The 25,045-nt window shown below is 40.3% G+C and overlaps 1 protein-coding gene across 10 annotated transcripts in view; it reads right to left on the bottom strand.

Annotated features, from left to right (window-relative positions):
* rims1b (regulating synaptic membrane exocytosis 1b) overlaps nucleotides 1-24,670 on the bottom strand; it is a 58,603-nt gene extending 33,933 nt beyond the window's left edge. For 4 of the 10 annotated variants that reach the window (XM_046837023.1, XM_046837024.1, XM_046837026.1 and 1 more), the window contains exons 1-5: nucleotides 24,314-24,670; nucleotides 13,342-13,555; nucleotides 8,658-8,669; nucleotides 8,326-8,346; nucleotides 886-1,148 (exon numbers count right to left, since the gene is read on the bottom strand). In XM_046837023.1, the coding sequence (XP_046692979.1) occupies nucleotides 886-1,148; nucleotides 8,326-8,346; nucleotides 8,658-8,669; nucleotides 13,342-13,555; nucleotides 24,314-24,477 (674 nt within the window). In that variant the 5' untranslated portion in view covers nucleotides 24,478-24,670. Of the gene's footprint in view, nucleotides 1-885; nucleotides 1,149-2,863; nucleotides 3,172-8,325; nucleotides 8,347-8,657; nucleotides 8,670-13,341; nucleotides 13,556-24,313 lie in introns of those variants that run through there. The other 6 variants (XM_046837021.1, XM_046837031.1, XM_046837025.1 and 3 more) reach the window with 5 other exon arrangements.
* Nucleotides 24,671-25,045: the final 375 nt, after the last annotated feature.

The following is a 25,045-nucleotide window of genomic DNA, read 5'->3' as shown; positions in this document are numbered from 1 at the left end:
AACTTAAGATAAATTTATTCTAAGCAGTTTATCTTAAACAAAGGTCCTATTTTGTACCCTTCAAGCTTAGTTTTGTTCATCTGACAGAGGTTTTACAGGTTCTGGTTGCAAGAAGGACCTATTTTAATGCAAAAAGCCTTTTAACTATTTAATTAAAACTTTCTTTCAGCTTCTCCCGTTAGGGGTCGCCACAGCGGATCATCCGCATGTTTGATTTGGCACATGTTTTTACGCTGGATGCCCTTCCTAACGCAACCCTACCCATTTATCTGGGCTTGGGACCGGCACTAAGAGTGGCTGGGGTTGGTTCCCTGACCGGAGATTGAACCCGTGCCGCAGCGGTGAGAGCGCCGCATCCTAACCACTAGACCACCAAGGGACCCTCCTTTTAACTATTTAATTAACCTTTATAAGTCAAAATGAATAGAATGAATGTGCTATAAAAAACTGCAATACCACAATTTCACATGAATGTCAATGATGCATTTACAGCATTTATTCAATTATATTCAATTTGATCATCGATAGTAGCGGCCTAACAGGGATATGATGCTTTAAATGAGAATAACTAGCATTACTAGCTTGTGATGGAAGAATAGAACCTTGTTCAACTCGCAAATGCTGTGTTTTTCATAAAATATTGTGATAAATAAATAAATACTGATATACAATAAGTAGTAACATTGTGTTACACCCCTTAATGATTAAGTAATAAATAATTTAGTTGTAGGACCAAGTTTAATTTTTACAGAAAAATTTAAATATTAAAGTATGACAGAAGTATGATGCGTAATTCACATGTCAAGACTATGCTTAGATGCACTGATGTAGAGCAACAAATATTTATGCCTGGTATCACAGTTTATTGTGTATCAGCAGGTATACTTCTCTCGTGGAGGTTCACTCCGTGCTCGGGAGGCTGGCATGGTGTCTGCTCCCTTTGTCCGGTCGGAGGCTAGGGAAGCGTCGTTAGCACTAGCAAGGATAGCTCCGGCTGTAGCCTGGGACCTGGCGCGCAGTTTGCCGTCCCGGTCAGCCTCAGAGCCAGCCACGCTCAGAGGCCTGCCTCTTGGCCCTGATGAGAACCATTCTCCTGATTTAGTAAGAATCTCCTGCTGCTTCCTGCACAGGTTGCATACCCACATCACCTGCCAAAAAATATGAAGTAGGTGGGGCTGAAGAGATCTTTATTTGCAGGGTATAGAAGTAAGCAATGCCTTAATTCTTTGACTATTATTCTAATTTAATGTAATGTTGGTAAGTTATACTTGTGTTTTTAGATTTTTTTAATTAATTAGGGTTCAATAGGTGGGTTGAAGTGAATAGATTTGCAGAAAAAAGGAAAGAAAACAGATATACAATACAAACACTGTAAGAAAAGTGGAAAACATAGACACATACATTGTTGTATTAACATTTGCACACACTGCCACTCACACTGTTATGACCATCCATTCTTAGCAAATTCATCCTAGGAGTTTTTCCTTTCATATTTCATTCAGTTCATTTTCCTTCTTTTCTCTCTCCTCTCATTTTCAACATTAACTAGAGCTTTCCTGTGATTCATTTACAAGATGGATGACTGAGACTTCCTAAAATACCTAGGCCTCAATGATTTCTCTTCTTCCTGCCTTTCTCGGTCTGCAGTGTGGAGACCGGCAGGGCTTAATTAGATGCTATTACCGTTAATATAAAATCAAACAGTTCCCGCATTTTTTGTGTTTGTGACTCTAAAGGTGCGAACGTATCAATCTCACTTTAGACTTCTTAGTAGAGGTCTTATCTATTGATTGTGTCTGTAAATCCAGTCAAGATTACTGTTGCTCCACACTGCAGTTAACAGGCTTTAATGGTGCAGTAATGAGCATATGTTCTTGTTCCTTGTCAATATTGTGCTTTTCCTAGTAAAACTGGATTTTTAACCCACAGACAGTCGGTTTGGCAGGCGATCAGCTGGTATGACTCTGCAAACCAGTGGAAATGTCCATTTCCTGTATCATTACATTTAGGCACTGACACTGATATTCGGTATCAGATATCGGTTTGATATCATGCTCAATTTCTTCTATGAAAAAGATGCTCGGAAAACCGCATCCGATATCACAAGATACTAGGTGATGTAAGTTTACGTTATTGTGCTTCTGAACAGACAAGACAAAATAGCCATTGATGATTACAGCAAAACAGACTGCAAACTGTGTTTTATTAAAATACCTCAAAGAGGACTATACAAGTCATTTCATCAAATACCTTCAAGGCTTATAAAAAGACGCAGAAGGCACAAAGGTAGCCAGCCTGAGCGGGCAGAGCAGCATCAGTGCACCATCGCCATTTAAAAACGAGAACAAGATGTTTGCAGAAAAACGGTTAAATGTAAGAACACCACAGTTCAGCCAGCACAAGCATACTTGCTTCCACACTCTACATTCAATATACTTTTGAAGCAACAATGATCTCAGTTTGATCAGTACACAGCAGCAACCAACAAACAAAAATAATACAACAAAATAAAATACAACAAAATAAAATGCTCCTTGGTGCCCCCTGTTTGAGTAATAGGCTAGTTTAGTAGTTTACAATTTCAATTTACAAGTATCTCTAATGCCAGAAACATGCAGACAGATTGGAAAGCTGGCACTAATATTTTATTGTGCTTGATGGCAACTTTGAAAACAGGAATTTGAGGATCTGCACTCTCAAGAAGAAAAACCCTCAAGAAGTAATGAAACTAAGCAGAAAACATCTGCTACTGTCAAAATCTCAAACAATCTCGAAGCGTTCTTTAAACCTGCTGTTAGCATATGTTTATAAATCTAAATACTCCATCCTGGCAATAATAAATTGTGCAAAGAAGTGTACTTACATTCTAGGTACCTTGTGTTCGACATGGTCAAAAGGTTGAATTTATAAACCAAAAAAAACCCCCAGCAAATAAATATTGTCGGCGAATTGTTCGTGTTTCAATGCTGATGTAAAGAGATGAAGTCTGTTCTAGGACAGCATGGGGGTGGGAGGACAAGCGAGAGAGAGAGAAAGAGAGTAAGTGAGTGAGAGTGAGAGAGAGTGAGGGTGAGAGAGAACATTGTGCTCTTATTGGATCCAGTTGGCCTTGTTCTGCAATAATCTGAGGTAAATCTGATGTCCAGAGGCCCACAGCTGTCGGCCGACCAGAGATACTCTCACAGGAAGGATTAGCAATCTGTGCTAATCCTGCTGCATAGCACTACAGCTACTGTATGCCGGATTCTAAATGCTGTCCTATAAACACTGTATACATATACACTGAGCTCAAGCATGAAAATGTTACAATGGGAGTCCTCAGTACGTCTTTAATTTTATCATTTGCAAATATAAAGAACAGTCGTACGTTTAAGAGAAGAAAACTTGGAACCACAAAAAAGTACAGCAATACATATAAGTTCTATGAGATATTTGACCATACTACTGTTCAAAACATGCAAAATAATCCAGAATATAATCCTTAAAGACAAATGTGAGTAATGTTATTATTATTATTATAATACTAAAATTTTAATCAGTTACTGCTCCCACAGCCATTTAGCACACACTTTTGTGTGCTACATACAACAAACACTTAAACCATAAAGACAATTATCAAAATGGACCTTTTTAATTATTAAATTTTTATACTAAATATATATTTTTGATTTATCATTTTATAACGGGTTAAAAGAGCAAATCTACTTTTTCCACCTCACACCACCTCTGTTGTTGATCATTTGTTACAAGACCACAACGTGTAATGTTTTCTTCTGTAAAAAAAAATCCATCACCTGACATAACATGCAAAAAAAACAATAAGAGCTATGTGTTTGCGTCTCTACAATTGTGTGTGCATGCTAGCATGAATATGTGTGAATATAGTCGCCTCGGTTCACTGTGTGTTAGTGTGTCAACTACCTCCTGCTCAGCTCAATACAGCTCTCCATGGCAACCAAAACAGGAATAGAGAGAGAAGAGTGTGTGTAAGATAGACAAAATGACTGTGAGAATGAGAGAGCGAGAAAGACAAGGAAGAGAAGAAGGTTGATAGAAAGCAAAGGGGTTGGAAACCTTAGAATCAAGAGACAGAAAACAAGTCAGCAGGTTCGAGTGGAATAAAGAGGAAGCAGAGAGAAAGAGAAGACACCATATTAGATTTGCAGAGAAAAGCAGCGTCTAAATGAAGGCTCTGTGGAAAAAGTCCAGGGCTTGGTTCAGAGACCCAGAGAGGAAATAAGCAAGATAAAAATGACTGCTTCCCTCTTGGAGTTTGACAGATCTGCTGACACACAATTACTAAATCATACTCCTGAGACACTCTGATACAGAGAGTCTGCACATTTTTTCGGCTGCACCGCAACTAAAACAGCAGATGCACCATAATAGCAGCCTGATACTTGAAGGAATCGTCTAGCTACGGGGTTTTGAATTACAAATTGTCAAGGTCTAGTTACATAAAACTGTTTTTTGCTTACAAGGGTTCAGACAAGCAACTTACATGACTAAATGTTGACAACAGTTCCCTTTTAATGCTTGTAGATTAATGATTGGTTCGTGGCTATTCATCTTTAAATGTCATCAATGAAATTATTTAAAAAGAGAAAACTGTACAAGTTTGTAACATTCTGTACTTTCTGAGTGTATCTCTCCAGCACTGTATTAAATTCAATCACATGTTAATAATTTACAATAACATGTTATTGCATGAAGCTACAAGATTAGTCTGCTACAGAAGCCATGATGGCTTAAGTGTGAAGTCACTGAACTATGGCTGTTTTGACATACGCTTATTTACTTTTTTACCAATTACTGACCATCTGAAAGATGCTACGTTTTTTTATTTCTTGGTCATTTACAGAGCCTTGGAGTAGCTTTTTTCCGCTCATTCTCTTTTTAATTCATTAACAAAATGGAAAGTAAATGAACAGAAGAGAAATCCAAATCAAATCTATACTTGGTGTGACCACCCTTTTGCCATGGTGACATGAAACCATCTAAACCTCACCTTAATAGCAGAGTTTGGCTTTTCCTCACATAGGTTTGAGCCTCCTACACAGCTGTTTCTGTTTCGGTTGATGACTGAAATTGTAGATTATTAGCACCTGCTTGGTATTGTTAGGGATCCACCTGCCACACCCCCCCTTGGTGGCTGTCACACTGCCTCGTTCTGCCGCTCCCGGCATTAATGAGAGACAGGTGTCTCTCGTTACCGATTCCCCTATATAAGGTCTCATTCCCATTTCACTCATGTCGGACCTACTCGATGGCTACGGTGACTAACCTAGCTTACCTTCCTCCTTTGGATTACTTTCCTCCCATGGTTTACTTTCCTCCTGTGGGTTACTTTCGTTCCGAGGATTATGCCCGCGTTCAGGATTTATCATGCGTCACAGTTCGTAATTCTACATGACTAGTGTGTGTGTGTGCTCCTCTCAATAAATAAACATGATAGAGTTACTTCCACGTCCAACTCATGGTCCGTACCCTGACAGAAGGTCCAACCAGTACAGAAGGCTGCGCCATGCCCCTCCGAGAGCATGACAGATATTCCCGGCTCGCTTTTCTGTCGAGATGGCTGATTGGGGTGGATTCCTATGGAGCGTCGGCAAGTATGTGGAAATTTTTTTTTCCCAATTCCCCGCAGAATGAGCCAAAATCGCGCTCTGCATTTCCCTCCTGTCTGAAGACGCTCTCTCTAGAGCCAGTAAGCTGTGGAGCGTTAAAGGAGGCGATTTTGGCTCATACGCCGATTTCATTGGGCAATTCCTGGGGATGTTCGGGATGACTACGGTGGATCTCCACCACAACCCTCTTGATTCTGAGAGGGCTCCGCTCCAGAGTCCCTCCGAGCGCTCCTCTCCGCTCCAGAGTCCCTCTGAGCGCTCCGCTCCGCTCCAGAGTCCCTCCGAGCGTTTCGCTCCGCTCCAAAGTCCCTCCGAGCGCTCCTCTCCGCTACAAAGTCCCTTCGAGCGCACAGTTCTGTTCCAGTGTTCCTCCGAGCGCGTTTCTCCATTCCAGTGTTTCTCCAAGCGTGCCGCTCCGCTTTAGTGTTCCGCCGAAGGGTGCCGCTCCGCTTCAGAGTTCCGCCGAAGGGTGCCGCTCCGCTTCAGAGTTCCGCCAAGGGTGCCGCTCCGCTCCAGTGTTCCGCCAAGGGTGTAGTACCACTGCCCAGCCGCCAATGTGACGTCGTACCGCCGTCCGGCCGCGAAAGAGGCGTTGTACCGCCACCAGGCCGCGAAAGAGACATCGCACCACCGCCAGTCTGCGAAGGGGAAGTTGTACCGTCACCTGGCCATGAAAAAAAGGTGACGTCTCGCCTCCACGCTTCTCAGAAGGCGACGTCTCGTCTCCAAGTTCCCCAGAAGGTGACGTCTCGCCTCCACGCTCCTCACAAGGCGACGTCTCACCTCCAAGCGCCTCAGAAGGCGACGTCTTGCCTCCAAGCTCACCAGAAGGGGACGTCTCGCCTCCAAGCTCCTCAGAAGGCGACATCTCGCCTCCAAGTCCCTCTGACAGCGACATCTTGCCTTAAAGTGCCCCTTAAGGCGACGTCATGCCTCCGAGTGCTCCTAAAGATGACGTCATGCCTCTGAGTGCCCCTGCAGAAGCCATCTTTGAGGACCTAGGTCCCTCTAAGAGCGACAACATGGTCCAAGACTCTGCAGGAAGCACTGTCGGGCTTCAAGATACCGCTGTAAGCGTCGTTGTGCTCCAAGGCTCCTCTGGAAGTGATGTTGCAGTCTCAAGGTTCTCCAGGGGGTGCCATTGTGCCTTAAGACCCCGCCTCAAAGCTCTACTAAAGGCGATGTCACACTCTCAAGCCCTTCAGAAAGCACCGTTAAGTTACTTTCACAGCATTTCTTTATGCCTACCTAAAAACTGCTTTTACTATATTCCAACAATTTTTGAAATTCAGATTAAACTCCATAAGAGCAGATTGAATCAAGCTCTTCCCTCATGTCTGGGAATTAAAAAAAGATGCATTAAGTTATGATATGTCTATTATCTACTCCATAATCTCAATTTTCCTCTATAAAACCAGGAATAATGTGCATTGTAGATACATTGTCTACAGATACACTACACTTTGCCATTCATCATAATATTTGTTAAATAAATTTGTTGAAAAGAACTGATTAGATTTCACTAAAATTCTTTGGTGAACAAACACTGTTTAAAAGAAATCTGGAAATAAATAAACAGTGTTTTATTCCTCAAAGATCATTTTAATGGTTAAATGTCAATCTGTTTTCAGGGAATATATAGTATCAGTGGTAAATCTAGTCCGAGGTATACCGAAACTGATCTGCTGTTTCTAGCAATCTCTATTGCAGAAATCTCCTATGTAAAAGAGCCACCAGGGTGTTGTCCCTGATATCATCTGAGAGAAAACTGACCACTGATGGTGTGAATAATTGTGGCATGTGCGGTTTAAGTTCAGACTAAACACTTGAGGCTAACAGCACTGACGCATCTCTCAAATGCAAGAGCACTAATAAGGAGCTCCTGTTGCTCGGTTCAAAGCCCTACTTGGAAGCCGACAAGTGTTAAGTGTGTAGCTAAAATTACAGAGTCATTAATTAGTACTGAAATTTGAATGTGACCTTTAATGCTAGCTAACAGAATAATTTGTTTTCCTCAAAAAGAAATTCTGGGGCACACACACACACACACACACACACACACGCATCAAACATAAAATAAACAAAAACCAACGAACAAAAAAATACAGAAGCTTAATATTTAAACACACACAAAGAAAAACACATTGAGAACATCATGAGTGCACAGGGAGTCGCAAGTGCCCATTGGATTGCAGGGTAAATTTGCACAGAGGGTAAATAGAAAATCTGTCTACCCCATTTCCCATAGGATTGGACTATATAACCTGACCCATGACCCACTGACCCCTTGATTCCATGGCATGCCCGTTGCAGTCCCAGGGCACAGGCAAAGTGCAAAAAACATGCACATTCTCTTGTAAGTTAGTGGCACTTTTTTTGAACGGGACTCCGTCATATATCAAGTGTTATAATTTCTATGTTTTTCTTACGCTGCCTTTTTGAAAGGTTATAAACATCTAGCAATTCCACTCCAGCGTCCTTTCAACTAAAGTGCAACCAACTGATAATGTCAGTGTAACATCGGACCAAATCAGAATGCCACCCCCCGTGCCCATCGACCTCTCCCTGTTGGCTTTACTTATAGCAATGGTGGCACATCTCCATGGCAACGGCCACAAGGAGGGGAAGGGGCACTCGGTCAGCTAAGGAAGGGATACTGTGCCCCCATGCAGAGACTAGAATACCCAGAATTCCTTACCCTGTCCTTCACTATGAGACACTTTGCAGGCGCAAGAGACAATAGGAGGAAAATTAGTCACATTGATAGATATAGACAAAACTGTACCGAGTAATAGAGTCTGATACCAAGTGACAAACAAATCAACCATTTTCATATCGAAATCCAGTTGTGATTTGATAAATGTTGAGTTTTTGAACTGACACACACACACACACACACACACACACACACACACACACACACACAGTCGCCACACACCACTCACATTGAAGGCAAACGTTGGATATTCATAGGCACACAACAATCCCATCTATACACAAAAAGAGAGAAACAGAAAAAATAATGCTAACCACTTTATCCTCCTTGAGGCATGCAGTCCAGGAAGCAGAGAGGAGTAAAAGACAGGCAAAAACAGGAGAAGTTGAAGAGAAAAAACAGGAGAAAGAAGGGCAGGTGGGAAAGAGAGCAAAGTGTGAAATCAGAAATCGAAAATAATATGGTGAGAAATGGAGACAGTGCATGTGTGAAAGAGAGGAAGAAGCAGAGGGAGGGAAAGGTGAGGAAGAAGAGAAGGCAGGAAGTGTGAGTGAAGGGAGAAACCTTTATTTCTTTTGTGTATTCAAAAAGACAGGTTTAGTGAGAGCAACAGTGGGCTGTGGTGCGATACAGTGAAGTGTAGATCTAAAACAATAAAACATCCACACAGCTCAACGAGAGAGTGGATGAGATGTAAATTCACACGTGTGATACATATAACAGGATATTGTAAAAACAATAATAGGAAGTGGATATGATGTGGCTTTACGGATTTATGGACGTTTCTATCTGCGTGACAATCAAGGTCATCAGTAAATGAATGTGATTAATGTCGCTGTAATGCCTCCTATAGGACAAACACATAATTGCATGAAAGAGTAATACTTTGGTGTTCAAAGGTGAAATGCTGTATTAGAATGGGGTGTCATGGTCATCTGAAATCAGCTTTCAATTACATGTTGCTACATCTTGTACATACTGTAGTAAAGATTATTGACAGAAAAATTTATACAGTATGAAACCTAGACAGTGTGAGACAAAATATTTGTTTAACCCTCCCCCAAAATGTTATTCAAATGTACATTTAAAACCTTCTTATAAAGAGTTAAGTGTACTTTCTAAAACTATAAAGAAAATAGTTTTTAATAAAAATAACAAGACATGTGATGCACACTTTCTGTCCAAATCTGCAGCATTGCTCATACAATGTTTATGAATGTGCTGAAGTGGTACCATGTGAGTAATAGTGTATATGAATAAAAAGCCCATTAAAAAAGGGGAAGTGGTAGCTCAGTTGGAAAATAAACTTTGGATCAGAAAGTTGAAATTACAGCACCGCCAAGCTGCCAAGCTGCTGACCCCTTGAGCAAGGCCTTAACCTTCAAGTCCCCTGTTGTACAAATGAGATAATTGTTTTGTAAGTAACTCTGCATAAGGGTGTCTGCCAAATTGCCAAAATGTAAAATTACCCCAAAATGTTATAGATGATGTTTTTGATACTCACAAATTGTTAGGATGGTATCAAAGTTTGTGTTATGTGGTTTTCGTGTGTATAGTAGTTTGGTGGTATTCAGAGTTTAAGACATTGGACTCACAAGTTCAAATCCAAGCACCACTAAGCTGTCACTGCTGGGCCCTTGAGCAAGGCCCTTAACCCTCAACTGGTCAGTTGAAAGTCACTCTAGATAAGGGATAAATTTAAAGTGTTTTATGTATAATGTAACTATATTCTATGCTATTGTTGTGTTTAAAAAATAAATGAATGCAGAAATACCTCAAAATCCCATTGAAAAATAAATCTGATTTTTTTTTTTTGCATATTTCAGTTTGCAAATGCAGTGCATGTGAATCTATTGGAAAGCAGATGGGGTGTTTCAGGGACCTTTTCTCTTGTCTAATTACATTTTTGTGGAACTGGAATATCAAACTACAGGGAGTGCAGAATTATTAGGCAAATGAGTATTTTGACCACATCATCCTCGTTATGCATGTTGTCTTACTCCAAGCTGTATAGGCTGGAAAGCCTACTACCAATTAAGCATATTAGGTGATGTGCATCTCTGTAATGAGAAGGGGTGTGGTCTAATGACATCAACACCCTATATCAGGTGTGCATAATTATTAGGCAACTTCCTTTCCTTTGGCGAAATGGGTCAAAAGAAGGACTTGACAGGCTCAGAAAATGCAAAAATAGTGAGATATATTGCAGAGGGATGCAGCAGTCTTAAAATAGCCAAGCTTCTGAAGCGTGATCATCGAACAATCAAGCGTTTCATTCAAAATAGTCAACAGGGTCGCAAGAAGCGTGTGGAAAAACCAAGGCGCAAAATAACTGCCCGTGAACTGAGAAAAGTCAAGCGTGCAGCTGCCAAGATGCCACTTGCCACCAGTTTGGCCATATTTCAGAGCTGCAACATCACTGGGTGCCCAAAAGCACAAGGTGTGCAATACTCAGAGACATGGCCAAGGTAAGAAAGGCAGAAAGTCGACCACCACTGAACAAGACACACAAGCTGAAACGTCAAGACTGGGCCAAGAAATATCTCAAGACTGATTTTTCTAAGGTTTTATGGACTGATGAAATGAGAGTGAGTCTTGATGGGCCAGATGGATGGGCCCGTGGCTGGATTGGTAAAGGGCAGAGAGCTCCAGTCCGACTCAGGCGCCAGCAAGGTGGAGGTGGAGTACTGGTTTGGGCTGGTATCATCAAAGATGAGCTTGTGGGGCCTTTTCGGGTTGAGGATGGAGTCAAGCTGAACTCCCAGTCCTACTGCCAGTTTCTGGAAGACACCTTCTTCAAGCAGTGGTACAGGAAGAAGTCTGCATCCTTCAAGAAAAACATGATTTTCATGCAGGACAATGCTCCATCACACGTCCAAGTACTCTACAGCGTGGCTGGCAAGAAAGGGTATAAAAGAAGAAAATCTAATGATATGGCCTCCTTGTTCACCTGATCTGAACCCCATTGAGAACCTGTGGTCCATCATCAAATGTGCGATTTACAAGGAGGAAAACAGTACACCTCTCTGAACAGTGTCTGGGAGGCTGTGGTTGCTGCTGCACGCAATGTTGATGGTGAACAGATCAAAACACTGACAGAATCCATGGATGGCAGGCTTTTGAGTGTCCTTGCAAAGAAAGGTGGCTATATTGGTCACTGATTTGTTTTGTTTGGTTTTGAATGTCAGAAATGTATATTTGTGAATGTTGAGATGTTATATTGGTTTCACTGGTAAAAATAAATAATTGAAATGGGTATAAATTTGTTTTTTGTTAAGTTGCCTAATAATTATGCACAGTAATAGTCACCTGCACACACAGATATCCCCCTAAAATAGCTAAAACTAAAAACTACTTCCAAAAATATTCAGCTTTGATATTAATGAGTTTTTTGTGTTCATTGAGAACATGGTTGTTGTTCAAATTAAATCCTCAAATAAAATTAATCCTCAAAAATACAACTTGCCTAATAATTCTGCACTCCCTGTATATTTATCATTTAATATAAAAGACCGATTTTAGTTCAAGTAACTGACAACTCGTTAAATAATACTAATAAGACTCGCTAATCAATTAATATGATTAATTAATTACTAGGTTTAAAAGGTGAATAGGAAGTGCTGGTCTGAATCATACAATTTAAATAGTCTACACTTCCTAAAGCATAAGACTTTACTGGGAAAGTGTCTGAAAACACTTTCTGGTAAACCAAAATACTTCACATATATTAATTTAGAAATATATTCATATACACTACCCTTGACTTGACTAAGGAAAAGTAAAATGTTTACTCAATATTTATGATAATGCTGCACCAATTAGTGTTTGTTGTACAAAATCTTGGAGGCAAATGTCACTGAATAGTGTCCTGCATAAGACCAAAAACCTGCCCAGGATAAAGTGGTTACTGAAAATCAATGTATGAATGAATGATCATTTTTCATAACATCACATATGAACATAATACTGGATCACATTTAAGTGCATTGTATTGCCCCATCGCTTCACATCACTGAAGCTTGGAATAGTATCATACAATCACTGGGTGCTTTAAATACATCTTTTATGTACCAGATCACTGATCAAATATCAAGAAAAGTATCATATTATATTCGGACAGAGAGATATAGATATAGTGAGAAAGACTATCGTGGGGCAAAACAGGGTTATGGATATAAAACCTTTTATTAGCTGTATGGAAAATGGTATATTTTAACTATTTTATACACTTTTATACACATTTTATACAAATATTTTAACACGCTAGTGTGAATTCAAACATATTTATACTCTAAAAAAATGTTAGACTGCATGTCTTCTGTAATTTTTTAGTTAAAAAGATTTTAATAATCTTTTTAAAAATGAACAAGAATTCTGTGTATACTGTGTACTTGGTCGCAGTTATTCCATTTGACTCGAGTCATTGAAAATGTTATGCAATTCATAGTCTGAACACAGGGGACATCACCTAACTGGGCAAGCCAGAACCAGGGCAGATTGGTACTCAGCATGACCAGTGACGAGTCCATTCTCAGGTAAGTAATGTGACGGGAAAGATGCTTGTTTTAGACACAGCAGGTTGCAGCAAGTGCTGAAAATATGCCACCCCATGCCGTGAAGCTGGAGCCCACCCTAATCAACACTTTACTGATGTAATGCAAATGCAATGCCGAATGAACTGTGATGAATAAGGGCCAGCCTGTATCTATTTCTTGGCACATGGTCAGATTTCTTGGGTATTTTGGATGGTGCCTGACCTGGAACCTGGCCTAAATCTATTTCTAGTATGTGTGCTTGTGTCTATTTTAAAAACTATCTAATGGCATTTTGACATATGTAAAGCATGCTGGTAAAAGCCAGGCATCAGGGCAAGCAATGAGACATGACAGCACAAGATAATTAAAAATGAGTAAGGGAAGGATAGTAGGGATTGAATCTGTGATAGCAACAGAAAATGGTTTAGCTACAAGAGAAAAGAGCTTATTGGCTGTTCCTCACATTGTTGGAGCGTAGAGACACTCTTCCACCACAGCGAGCACAGAACTTGGTCTGGCAGTAGGAGCAGAGGTGCCCGCAGCCGTCTGCGAACTTGGTTTTACGGCAGATCCCGCAGGTCGGGGCATCATCCTTGTGGGTGGTCTGTTGCCGTTTGTTCTCTGCCCCGATCCGCCTTACCTGCTCTTTATAGCTTTCGAATTGTTGATGAAGCGTCCTGGATGTAAGAGACAGAAAAAAGAGATTTTACAACTTTTTTTCAAGTGTAGTGGCCCATTCTAGAGCTGAATACTAATAAAGCACTCAAGATCATTTATTTGATTGCTTTGTGCCTTCTCATAAAATTTTACTCATTATTGTGTATTTGAACCCAACCCTTTACATCAGGGTCAATGAGTAAACTGATTTTACTGTGCAGTGTAAGCAATTATACACACACATACACACAAACAAACAGACACACACACACACACACACACACTTCCGATAAAACATGTGTTGTTTTGGCCATCATTCAACAAAGAACAACATTATTCACTTATAAAACACACACACATATATATATATATATATATATATATATATATATATATATATATATATATATATATGTGTGTGTGTGTGTGTGTGTGTGTGTGTGTGTGTGATAGATAGATAGATAGATAGATAGATAGATAGATAGATAGATAGATAGATAGATAGATAGATACTATCTTTAAAAAAAATATTCCATCTTGATAAGGTAAAACTAATACAGAGTTGAAAAGCACTGTCCATGTTTTGCTCTACAGACTTCCTTTAAACGTGTCCTCGGATAATCGTTTGATAAAATATCAAATCCTTTATGCGCAAGCTATAAATAATTACTGGCATGAAGACAAATATGAAAGTTTACCTCCTTTTGTAGTGCACTGCCATACCCTCTGGAGACTCGCTACAATTCCCCGAAAAGCCGAAGCAAACAAATATAAATCCACATTCCACAGAGAGCAGTTGCTACACTCTTCCATGCCCTTTAACTAGTGTTCGCAGCACACTGCCTTCAAACCTAAAGAGGAAGCAGACTGCAGCCCCAGGTAGCTGGAGCCTTAAAGTGACTTTGTCATGTCTTGGCCTGAAAGATGGTGTTACGCAGAGGGGATATAACCATGACGTAGAATGGTAAAGGCGGGGGGAGAGGTGTGGCAGGGATGATGGCTAACAGACCTACGGATATGAAATCTGAACGGCTAGAAGATCTTTCTATATTCAGAAAGGGCTTTTATTCCTCGCTGCATTCTAGTGTCATTAGCACTGAGGACCTGAAGCACTAGCACTGATATACATGCGTAAGGTTTGGGTTTGATGTAAGTGACAATGTTATTTTATGTTAGTCAGTAATGTTAGGACAACAGAACTGATTTCAGGTCAGTCAACTGATAGGTGGTGATCTTTGACCGGTGTGATGTACATAGAACTGGAAAGCATAAGGAATCCTAGGGTTCTAGGGTCAGTCATCTCTCCATGGGAACTGTCATAGTAGCAAGAGTCCCAGGCAACAGTCGTCATGGAAACACCACTATGAGGCTGCACTCCATTTCAGCAGTGAAGAGTAGCAGACACACAGGATAGAGTGAGAGAGAGAGAGAGAGAGAGAGAGAGAGAGAGAGAGAGAGTGACAGCCACCTTGAACCACTAAACTGCTGCCGGTAAGAAAATCATGGAATTCTGAATGTGAAATCCATCTGCCATTCTAAATAGTTTTTCTGCTTAGACAGTTCTTCCATCTCCCCTTTTCTTCCAGTGTAGGCATTGCCAGTTGCCACTCAATAGATTGTTTTGCCTTTTTGCCAAAAAGCCTGCATTAAGCTGGACAAGCAACGAGTTATAGACTTAGCTAGTCCAGAGCAGGTTCCATAATGATCTCTGTAGACTGTTAGGATATGAACATGTGATCTCCTGATGTCGGGACGTTTAGACTATGCATGTTTTATGCAGACCCAAGAAACATATCTTAGAAGTCAAAGTTAATATTATGATGTAAGCTTATTTGGAACCAAATTATCTGTGATATCTAATGCCATGTGTTTTATGTATTTAATTTAGTAGCACCTTAATTAAGTGGCAAAACTAATTCAAGAACAGGTTTAAGGTAAAGATGCCTTAAATTTTTTCTTTTTTTTTATTTATGAGCATATTACAAAAGGGTTAAAAATAAATTTGAACATACATACATTCTGTACTCACATACATATTAAACTCAGAATGTGAAATTTACTATGTCTGTGTTCTTGACATAGAGATTAAAAAATTACAGTCAAATAACTTAAAAAGAATTTGGGCCAAAAGAACAGTTAAAAGATGCATGAAATTACTAAGCAAGAACATTGAGGACGGATTTAGACTGTAATTAATATTTAAAGTCTACTACAATAGCACTGGACCATAGGTTGCATTTAATATCCTATTACTGCATACCTAAACAGTGATGGAACTGTAATGAATGGACATTTGGTGCCGCCAAGATGAGGACAGGTTCCCTTTTGAGTCTGGTTCCTCTCAAAATTTCTTCCTCATACCACTTCCATCTCAAGGCTTTTTTTCCTTTGTCACAATTGCTACTGGTTCACTTATTAGAGACAAACTTACAGTTATAAGGAACAAACTTATACATTATTTTATTACATTAATATCTGTATAATTACCACCCCATGAATACACTGGAGCAAAAGATTGATTGGGAGATGGCGGTTAAGTAAAAAGATAAAAGAACGAAAGATGCAAGAATGAAGGAACGTATGATGTGAAGAAAGAAGAGGAACTATTTCTATCCTGCCAGCTGGTTCTTGGCCCATGCCTTGGAAGGGTGGCTCTCACGTTCAGTTTTTCCCCAATGCTGTTTTCCCTCCTTCCCATCCTTCTCTCACTTTTAGTGTTATAGTTGGGAAATCAAACACACAAACACATTCTAAGATTACACCATATGCCAAGGTTATCTTACTTTTTCTACCAACAATATGCAGTATAACTGATTTTTGGATTAAGCCTAATCTAAAACCTTGGTGAACATGGCCAGCTATGTATAAAATGCTGCTGCCTGGCATATAATTTCCCTGGAGTGAGAGGACTTTCCTTTATAACTGGCACACTCTGTCTATTCTCATTTTTTACCAATAAAGTCCACCATAGCACCCCACTGGACAGAGTCCTGTGCAACCCTGAGGAAGTGTGTTAAACACAGCCAATTCTCAACACAGTTTCTAGCTTAAAAAACAGCCAAAGACTTTCTTGGGTAAACCAAGTAAATCCAACTGATGCCTTGTTTTGAGCTTAAATTCACACAACTGGTGATTATTTGACTTAAACCTTTAAATTAGTCTTGGCTGCATATGGGCTCTGAAATCTGAAGATATACCAACAATAAGTCACACCATCCATCACTGACACTGCTATGATGTACACTTTCTCTGGTATGATGTACCAAGCATGCTAAAACAAAACAAAACATTCTTTGCTAGTGTTTGTCATAGTTTCCCAATCATACTGTGGAGTCAATAAGAGGATCCTCTAGGGTGACTTCACCTTTACCAAAAAGGCTGAAAAAGCATTTTCAGCTCATTTGCGCATAGAGACCTGTGGGTATCCAGACACAGTGCCTAATGCTGTTGCACACACTGTTTATGGGTGCAAGACTATACTTGTCTATCTCTAGACTATCTGAAACACTTACTCAACCAGAAAAGAAATCACATTCTCAAAATCAGTCTCCATTGACAAAGGAGTCTATCTAAGACTGCCTATCACAGAATGTCTACCACAGGTCCAACACCAAACTAGCCCCCATTGTGTATTTACCTGAGGGTGAGGACACAAAAGGTCTCCATGATGCCTTTTCAAGGGTATCCCATCATCAGGTGCTTGCCTGTGGGCACCACTCTCAGGTAAACAGTAGAGGGTTTTATATTGTGTTTCTGACAGTTGCATTGTAAAATCGGCTTGTCTCCAACCCTGTCTGCTTTCCGATTAAACTCAAAGAGCAGCCATTCCATATGCTCCAGCGATAGCCCTAGGCCACATCGTTCAAAGTATTTAACTGCGCACATAATGTTCGTTGCAGAATCCCAAAAGCTATCATATGTTTCAATGTGAATAATGTTTGGCAAAAGCATGTGTTATAGTCATCACAGTTTGGTGACTTGCCCATTAAATACTACTACTCTTACCCTGAATTTGGCACTCAACATGAATTCTGTCTGATGTATTAAAACTATGAAAATATAACGGAAGATATGTGCTTTCTACTTCATAGATGGAAAACAAAGAACCAATGCTGGCAGGAAACCATATCGATCAGCAAGTGGAGTTTCATAATACAGTGTCTATTCTTATCCTGGTAAGAGGAGTGCCTGTGAAAAGGAGGGATATGTGCATTCTATTGAGAGTGAAACTGAGAGAAAGAGAGAGAGAGAGAGAGAGAGAAGAAGGGAAAATAAATTACATAGAAGTAGTGATATACATATAGGAAGCAGGAAAGTGACCAGTAAGATAAATGACCTCGGGAGATGATGAGTGTAGCCGGAAGTCCCTTGATGATCTGTTTCCTCTCGCTCTCCTTTTCACAAGCAGACAAATGTAATTTGTTTCGATTCCTAATATTAGACCTTCAAAGCAGAGAAAGGTTTTTCAAATAATACAGGCCTAACAATAAATGCAAGATCTGATCTATGGAAAGAGTGACCATGTCCACCACTTCCACATCTCTTATTTATACCGGGCACTGAAATGCTAAACTACTTATCTGAGTGGAAAGATTGAGCAATCCGATCTTAATGCGACTGGAAAGTTTTTTTGCAAATTATTTCTTGCGAATTCTAGTAAATCGGAGTGTTGCCTTTCCAGTTATATGGAAACTAAGGTGGGTGCATGAAGGAGGAGAAAGAGAGACCCAACCAGAGAGAGCAAATCAGGCATTGCTGATATTATGAATACTGCTGTATTTTAAATATTAATTCATGTGCAAATCATTTGACGATTTATTAACCATATTCTTAAACAAAATTAACAATATTATTAAACGTTTATGCAAATTAACCATATTCATAGACTACATTTCAGAAATAGTTTTTTGTATTTGCTGTTCAAGTATTTATAGAACAAAGTGCTTTTTGCAATAGACTCTACCCACTCTCTGTTTTCTTGCTCACACTTTCTTACTCTCACTGATACTTTTTTTCAGCAAGTTTGGTGCCTTCAGGGATTAGCATTGCCAAAACATGTTCCTTGTTGATTCGTGATATCTATTCTTATGATATACATACACTTAATGCCACTAAAATAGGAACATCTGTTTACCTGATTATTCATGCAATCATACAGCCGGTCATAAAGCAGATGTGCGTAACATCATGCAGATACAGGCTATCATACAAGACAATATGGGGAAACTGATTTTAAGAGAAAGGGGTTACTCTTAAATAACTACTCTTTACAACCGTAGTGAGAAGAAAAGCATCTCAGAATTAGCAACACACCGAACCTTAAGATTCACACCAGCAAAAGACTTACCTCAGGTTTCACTCCTGTCAGCCAAGAACAAGAATCTGAAGCTACAGTGGTTCAACATTCTTGTATCTAATACAACCCATCAGATATATTCCCACAATTTTTAAATATTTCAAATTTCCTGTATTTGGTAGAAATTTCTCCCTCACTAAACAACCTAAAACTACAGACAATTAAGCCAATGATTTTCTTGACTGGACATTAAACATTCATGCTTTCAAGTACATGACTGGCTCCCAGCCACAACACTTTGTACTTTATATGAATGTAGTGTATATATAACTAATATACTCTATGTATTTTATATGCCCACCCATAACGTTATGACTGCCTTATCTTACAGAAACCTTTCAGGAACCTTGACCCCTTCATGAGGTCAATTTCTGCTGTCAAGATTTCTTTCTGTTCATATTGACATGATTTGTACTGTTCTTTAGTACAGTCTTATTTCATTTCTAACCTGCTCTTAATTTTCTTTGCAGTTATATTTTACAATAGATTTTCCATTTCACCAAACTAAGGCCATGCGAGGTGCAATGCAGTATTGTTGGTTCAAAAATATAAATTGTTATGTACACCTATTTAATAAAGGGAAAGTACAGGTATAATAATTAACTAGTTACATCATGGCATGTTTACCAAAGAACTTCAGCTGTGAATGTTCCCAACACTGAACAAAGACCAAACACAAACACACATATGGCTGCGCACACACAGGGCTGCTCACACACACACACACACACACACACACACACACACACATAGACTAAAGGAAAGGATAGAAATTTGGAATTTTAACAGAAGTTAGTGAAGAAGCTGCTATTCTTTTTTCAGGTTAGGCTTCCAAATGTGAGCTATTTCTAGTACCAATTTATAATTTAGGAACCACCATTTTCTCCTAGAAACCATGAAACCTTCTCCTCATTTAAAAAATAAAGAACAAAAAACCCCACAAGAAATGATAATGTAATTTTTTTTATAACTTGACTAGTCTAGCTTTAGTCACATATCTCACCCACTGCAAAGAACTTCTGAGTGAGCAAAATTTTGTGGTTGCTTTCAATCCGGGTTTGTCGTTAGACTTGTTGGAGTGCAGACGATGGCTGTTAGTTCTGTAACACTAAAGGTAAAAACTGGTGAAAATGGAGATCAGGGTTAGAAAGCACAACTTAATCCTCAGAGTCACAGAGATTACAATTGTGTGTGTGAATTTCACACTTCTACAAACAACCTGGCTGTAGCTTCTGGAGCTAAAGAAAGATCTGAAGAGTCCTGACCATACTCTGGTCCCTTGTTTCCATGGTGTCGCTGATTACCCCTGGCAACGAGGAGCATGTCGGCATCAGAGACGTGTGCTTCCTGTCAATTGTGTTGTTGGCAGGGGTCTGCCTTTTGCACACTGATAAAAGAAATCATACATAGCCTTTGTGTGTGTGTGTGTGTGTGTGTGTGTGTGTGTGTGTGTGTGTGTGTGTGAATGTGTGTATGATTTTATTCACTGTGTATCTCAAAATGCAATACTGTGTCCCAACTGCTAGGCTGACTGACATGCTCTTGTACCTTTGAGTACATCTGCTAAAATGCACATTATCAACTTGTGCTTGTTAATATCATGAACAGCAGCTATGCTAATTCCTCTTCACTCTTCTCTTTCTCTATCTATCCCAAGGCATCCTGAGGTTGAGCCAGCTTCAGTTGTTTCCCACCTTATGAAGATTATGGACCTTCAAAAATCCCGCAAACATCCTGAACCATTGTAGAGACATTTGAATCACACTTCATGTAGAGTTTGGAAATTGGACCTCTTTGAGCGTTTAAAAGCTCTGGCATGGAGAAGCAGGTGGACCTATGATGATCTCAAATGTTGAGATATTTTATGAGCTGCTCAGTAGCTTCTGGTTCCATAACGTCAACTGATTGTATAAGACTGTAGAAAGGACATTAGTTATAATCCCACACTCCGGTGCTCATGTTAGTTCTCACTCTCTGGTGTTTTGTACTGTTTTAAGATTTATAATCACACTCTTGATACCACCCAAAGGAGGATGGGTTCCCCTTTTGAGTCTGGTTTCTCTCAAGGTTTATTCATCATAACATCTAAGAGAAGTTTTCCTTGCCACGGTCGCCCCTTCACAGCTCCACGGCTGCTCATCAGGGATAAACACACATCATTCACTTTAATTCTTAAATTCTGTAAAGCTGCTTTGAGACAATGTCTATTGTGAAAAGTGTTATAGATGTAAACTTAACTTAAACTTGAACTTTTGCTGTTGCTGTTGCCTCGCTCACATGGTGTCAAAATTAACATTAAAGGGTCTAAAGGGATCTCTTAGTCACAACATATGCTCCATTATGCAGGAAAACAAAAGGCACACAGTCAGTTAATCAATTCAAAAGAACTGGCCTACAGCCAAAAGTGCATACTACCGTACATCCAAATACATAACTTGTAATGACTGTGGTAACATATAATGCTGTAATACTTTATATATTACTTACTGGAACAGCATCAGGCAGTATAAAGTTTCAGATATAGACTTATCCAGATTTTCAATGGGTTCTGGTTGTGTGCTTTTGTGTGGACAGAGATACTCTGTATGGTCTAAGTTCCAGTTCATACTGAAGGTGTACAGTGGGGTTGAGGTCCAGGCTTTAGAAAGATCAGTCAAGTTCACCCACAAAACTTTAAGAACCATGTCTTCATGGAGCTCACTTAATGCATAGGAACATTGTCATTCTATAACAGGTTTGTGCCTCTTGGTGCTACAGAAGAGAAATGAATGAGCCACATATGGATGTTGTGGTAAGGAGCTCACAAAAATGTGCTCATATCCTGTATCTTCAAAACTGTTCATTGTGTGAATGGGTGTTTAATTTAAATGGATGTGTAAAACTATCTTTTCATAATTATATAAACATGACTATTCAGCTGGGTTTATGCAATGACATTACAACCACAGCTTGATCAAGACCACCTTATTGTACCACAAGAAATCCTGACCGAACAGTACATCAATTTTCTTGCATTTTCTAACACATTACATTTATGTCATGAAGCAAATTCAAGCCCTTTACAGTGATGTATGCTACAACAAAGATTAAAATTGACTGTTCTAGCCTAAAGTGCAACGATAGTCAATCTTGCTTTGCTCAGATAACCATAATGCTCTGGGAGTAATTTTTTGCACATGTTCTTTACCCAGGTACTGCTCTTAAAATGGTATACTTTATTTGACCATTTCTCTTTATTAATGAGAAAAACCTTAGCCTGTACTCAAGGCCACACAAACCAAGACCTTATAGGGTAAACTTTGCCAGATGGTTTGTTCTCAGAAACAAACCAGTGGAAATGTGTACACTCCTAGTCTACTCACACTGTCTAACCCCCAAGAGACCAATACAAATAACCACCATTCTTCTACCAGCCAAAGGCAAAAAACTAACTAAATAAGCCAAGGTGTATACATAGCAAATCTCATCGACAGTTGAACCTGATGCTCCAGAAATCCTTTTAACTGTATATATCACAATAAAGGAAATGACTTGGAAAGGAGGAAATGATTTTAATTGCCAGACCAGGTCAATAACTTTTAAAGGCTTCATAATTGGCTGAGGAATAACACCAACCTGTGGAGATTTGCTGACCGTAGTGGAACATCGTATAAATTACTGGTTAACAAGCATACAGTCAGGAAGGGAAGAGTAAGGACAAACACATACAGTAATACCTCTTACTATTATGTACATAAACACGCTTAGACGAGAGCACTAACAGCACTCTCTTCAATGTAATTTGGCAAGACAGGGAATGCCATCCACCCCCACCCTGAAACCATGACCAATTATGTTCTGACTCCGTGCCACAGCTGCTCAACTCACTTATTCCTGATGCTATAGTAAAAGCTTTGTCTCTTGTGCCACTTGGAACCCAAGTCAACCATGCTTTCATAGAAATCTTATCTATGAATGAACATAATCAATGGTATTTTAATAGATGCCATTGTCTTTATAATGCATGCCTGGATCATTAAATAACCCAATATACAAAACCATGTTTAAAATTCACCAGAATTTCCTTTAATCACTACCTAAATATATGTTCTCTAGCTAAGCATCTTCTCATTTGTGTCTATTACACACTAATACACCACCTACTTACCAAATAAGTAAGAAAATCGACACATTGCTTTTACTCTCGCAATGTCTTATTGGGTTTTCTGTTATATTACGGTCACATTACACTGAAAATCTTGAATGCATTGCGTAAAAGAGGTTTTAATGTATTTGTGGTTTTCAGAAACACTTAATATGACAATCAGACCTACTCAGTGTTCCCTCTGTACAAAGACTAAGTCGTGATACAGCATGGCTGTGACTCAGTCCTCTTTTGGACTTTCATTCGTCATAGGCTAGTCGTCATCAGTTGGTGCTGAAAGATTACACAACATCTCTTTATTCCCCCCATACACACACACACACTCTCTCTCTCTCTCACACACACACACACACACACACACACAACGTCACTTCCGTTTGAAGATACAAACCATGAGTACGAAAGAAAACGTCACGGTCAAAGCTCATTTTAAAAATAAAGACGTGAAACCCCGAATAAAATGGACAAGGGTTCTCTTAGGATCGGTGGTGAACATTCTCAAAAGACTGAATATGAACGCCCTCGCGCGCGTCGTCTGGTGAGCTCCGGCTACATTTGTAACACTGAACCACACCCCGTGCGCGACAAAGACGGACATCTTTTATATATATAACTAATAATTGATATCTTTTTACCTTCTACTCTTGAAACTTTGAGAAAATATGATTGACTACTCGTGTGCTTGTGTGTAAAGGTGGTGTTTTCCGCCTCCACTGGGAATTAAATTTTGTAGTTCTTTGATGTCGGCCACAAGAAAGACGGTCTGGTCGATGGAGACGCACTGATTACTCCGGCCAAGTGGTCTAGGACCACCCTGAACCTTAACAGTGCGTAAAAGCAGGACATCTGGGCTACCTTACTCTTTTAACCTGTCCTATAGTACACTAGTAGATTGGAGCTGTAGGACGCATCCTATGATTCATCCTCAAGCCCCTGTGCGTCACGCCCCATTTCCCCACACCTGTAACACACTCTTCAGGCTCCTCACACACACACACATAATGAACGACCAAACACACCTCTGTAAGTCTATGGTCTGTTAATAAACTATATCCTGATTTAGGATCTGCATCCAAGCCCAGGGTGCAGAATGCCCACTGCACGCTCAGTGCATGGAAGATGGATGACAATTGAAGAGCACACCGTTATAATGGAATGATGTAAGGCAGGGAGGAGTGGGCTATGTCGTGAAGCAGTTTTTTTCCCCCTTTCCTTTGTAGTCGCACGCTACACTTGTGAATGGGCGTGAGAGTGTGAAAGGAGATAATCCAGCCTTACTTCAACATGGCTTGCTCCTTCTCCTCTTCCTCCTTCTGGCGCGCCATCACCGCCAGGATTATTTTCCGTTCCTCCTCCGTGAGATGGCTCAAGTCCGGTATGTCAGGCATAGGAGTCGGGACGGAAGCCCGGGGGCCACCCTGGGGCCCTACCGAGGCGGCCATGTTTCTTCCGCCTCCCTCACTCCGGTGCGTGTCCTACTGGCGGTGTCGCCTCAGGCCACGCTCGGCTCTCCCGTACAGCGTCTCATGCTTGCGGGCGACCACCATTGAGCTTTTGTCTCCGTTCGTTCGGTGTCTTTCCTATCCCCCACCACACACACCACTTACCCACCCCTATCTCGTATCTTGCTCTCTTCTCGTACTCTTCCACCCTCCCCAACCCCCACCCCAACCCCAACCCCCCCGTCTCCCCGCCTCTCTTTTCCACCTCCGGTTACGGGAAGCCCATCTTCTGTACGCGGCGCGGATGCTGGAACTCCCTGGTTCACGCTCCGCTCTGATATCTCAGACGGTTGCTCTCGGTGTGTTTTCTGTATTCCCTCCCTACCCTCCTTTTAGCATCTTGGCTTTCAATTTATAAAAGCATAAAAAACCTGGCGCTTCCTTGAATCCTGGGGAAGCTGGACAAGTCACCGGCACCGGAGACAGCGAGAGCCAGCCGCCCGTCGCTCCTTCTCCCTCTCCTATAGATCCACGGGCGCGCCTGGTGTCTGCTCGGTGGCGCATCAGT

Source organism: Silurus meridionalis, chromosome 24 (genome assembly GCF_014805685.1).
Source record: "Silurus meridionalis isolate SWU-2019-XX chromosome 24, ASM1480568v1, whole genome shotgun sequence".
Lineage (NCBI taxonomy): Eukaryota > Metazoa > Chordata > Actinopteri > Siluriformes > Siluridae > Silurus > Silurus meridionalis.
This window is presented reverse-complemented; position numbering and strand designations above follow the sequence as displayed.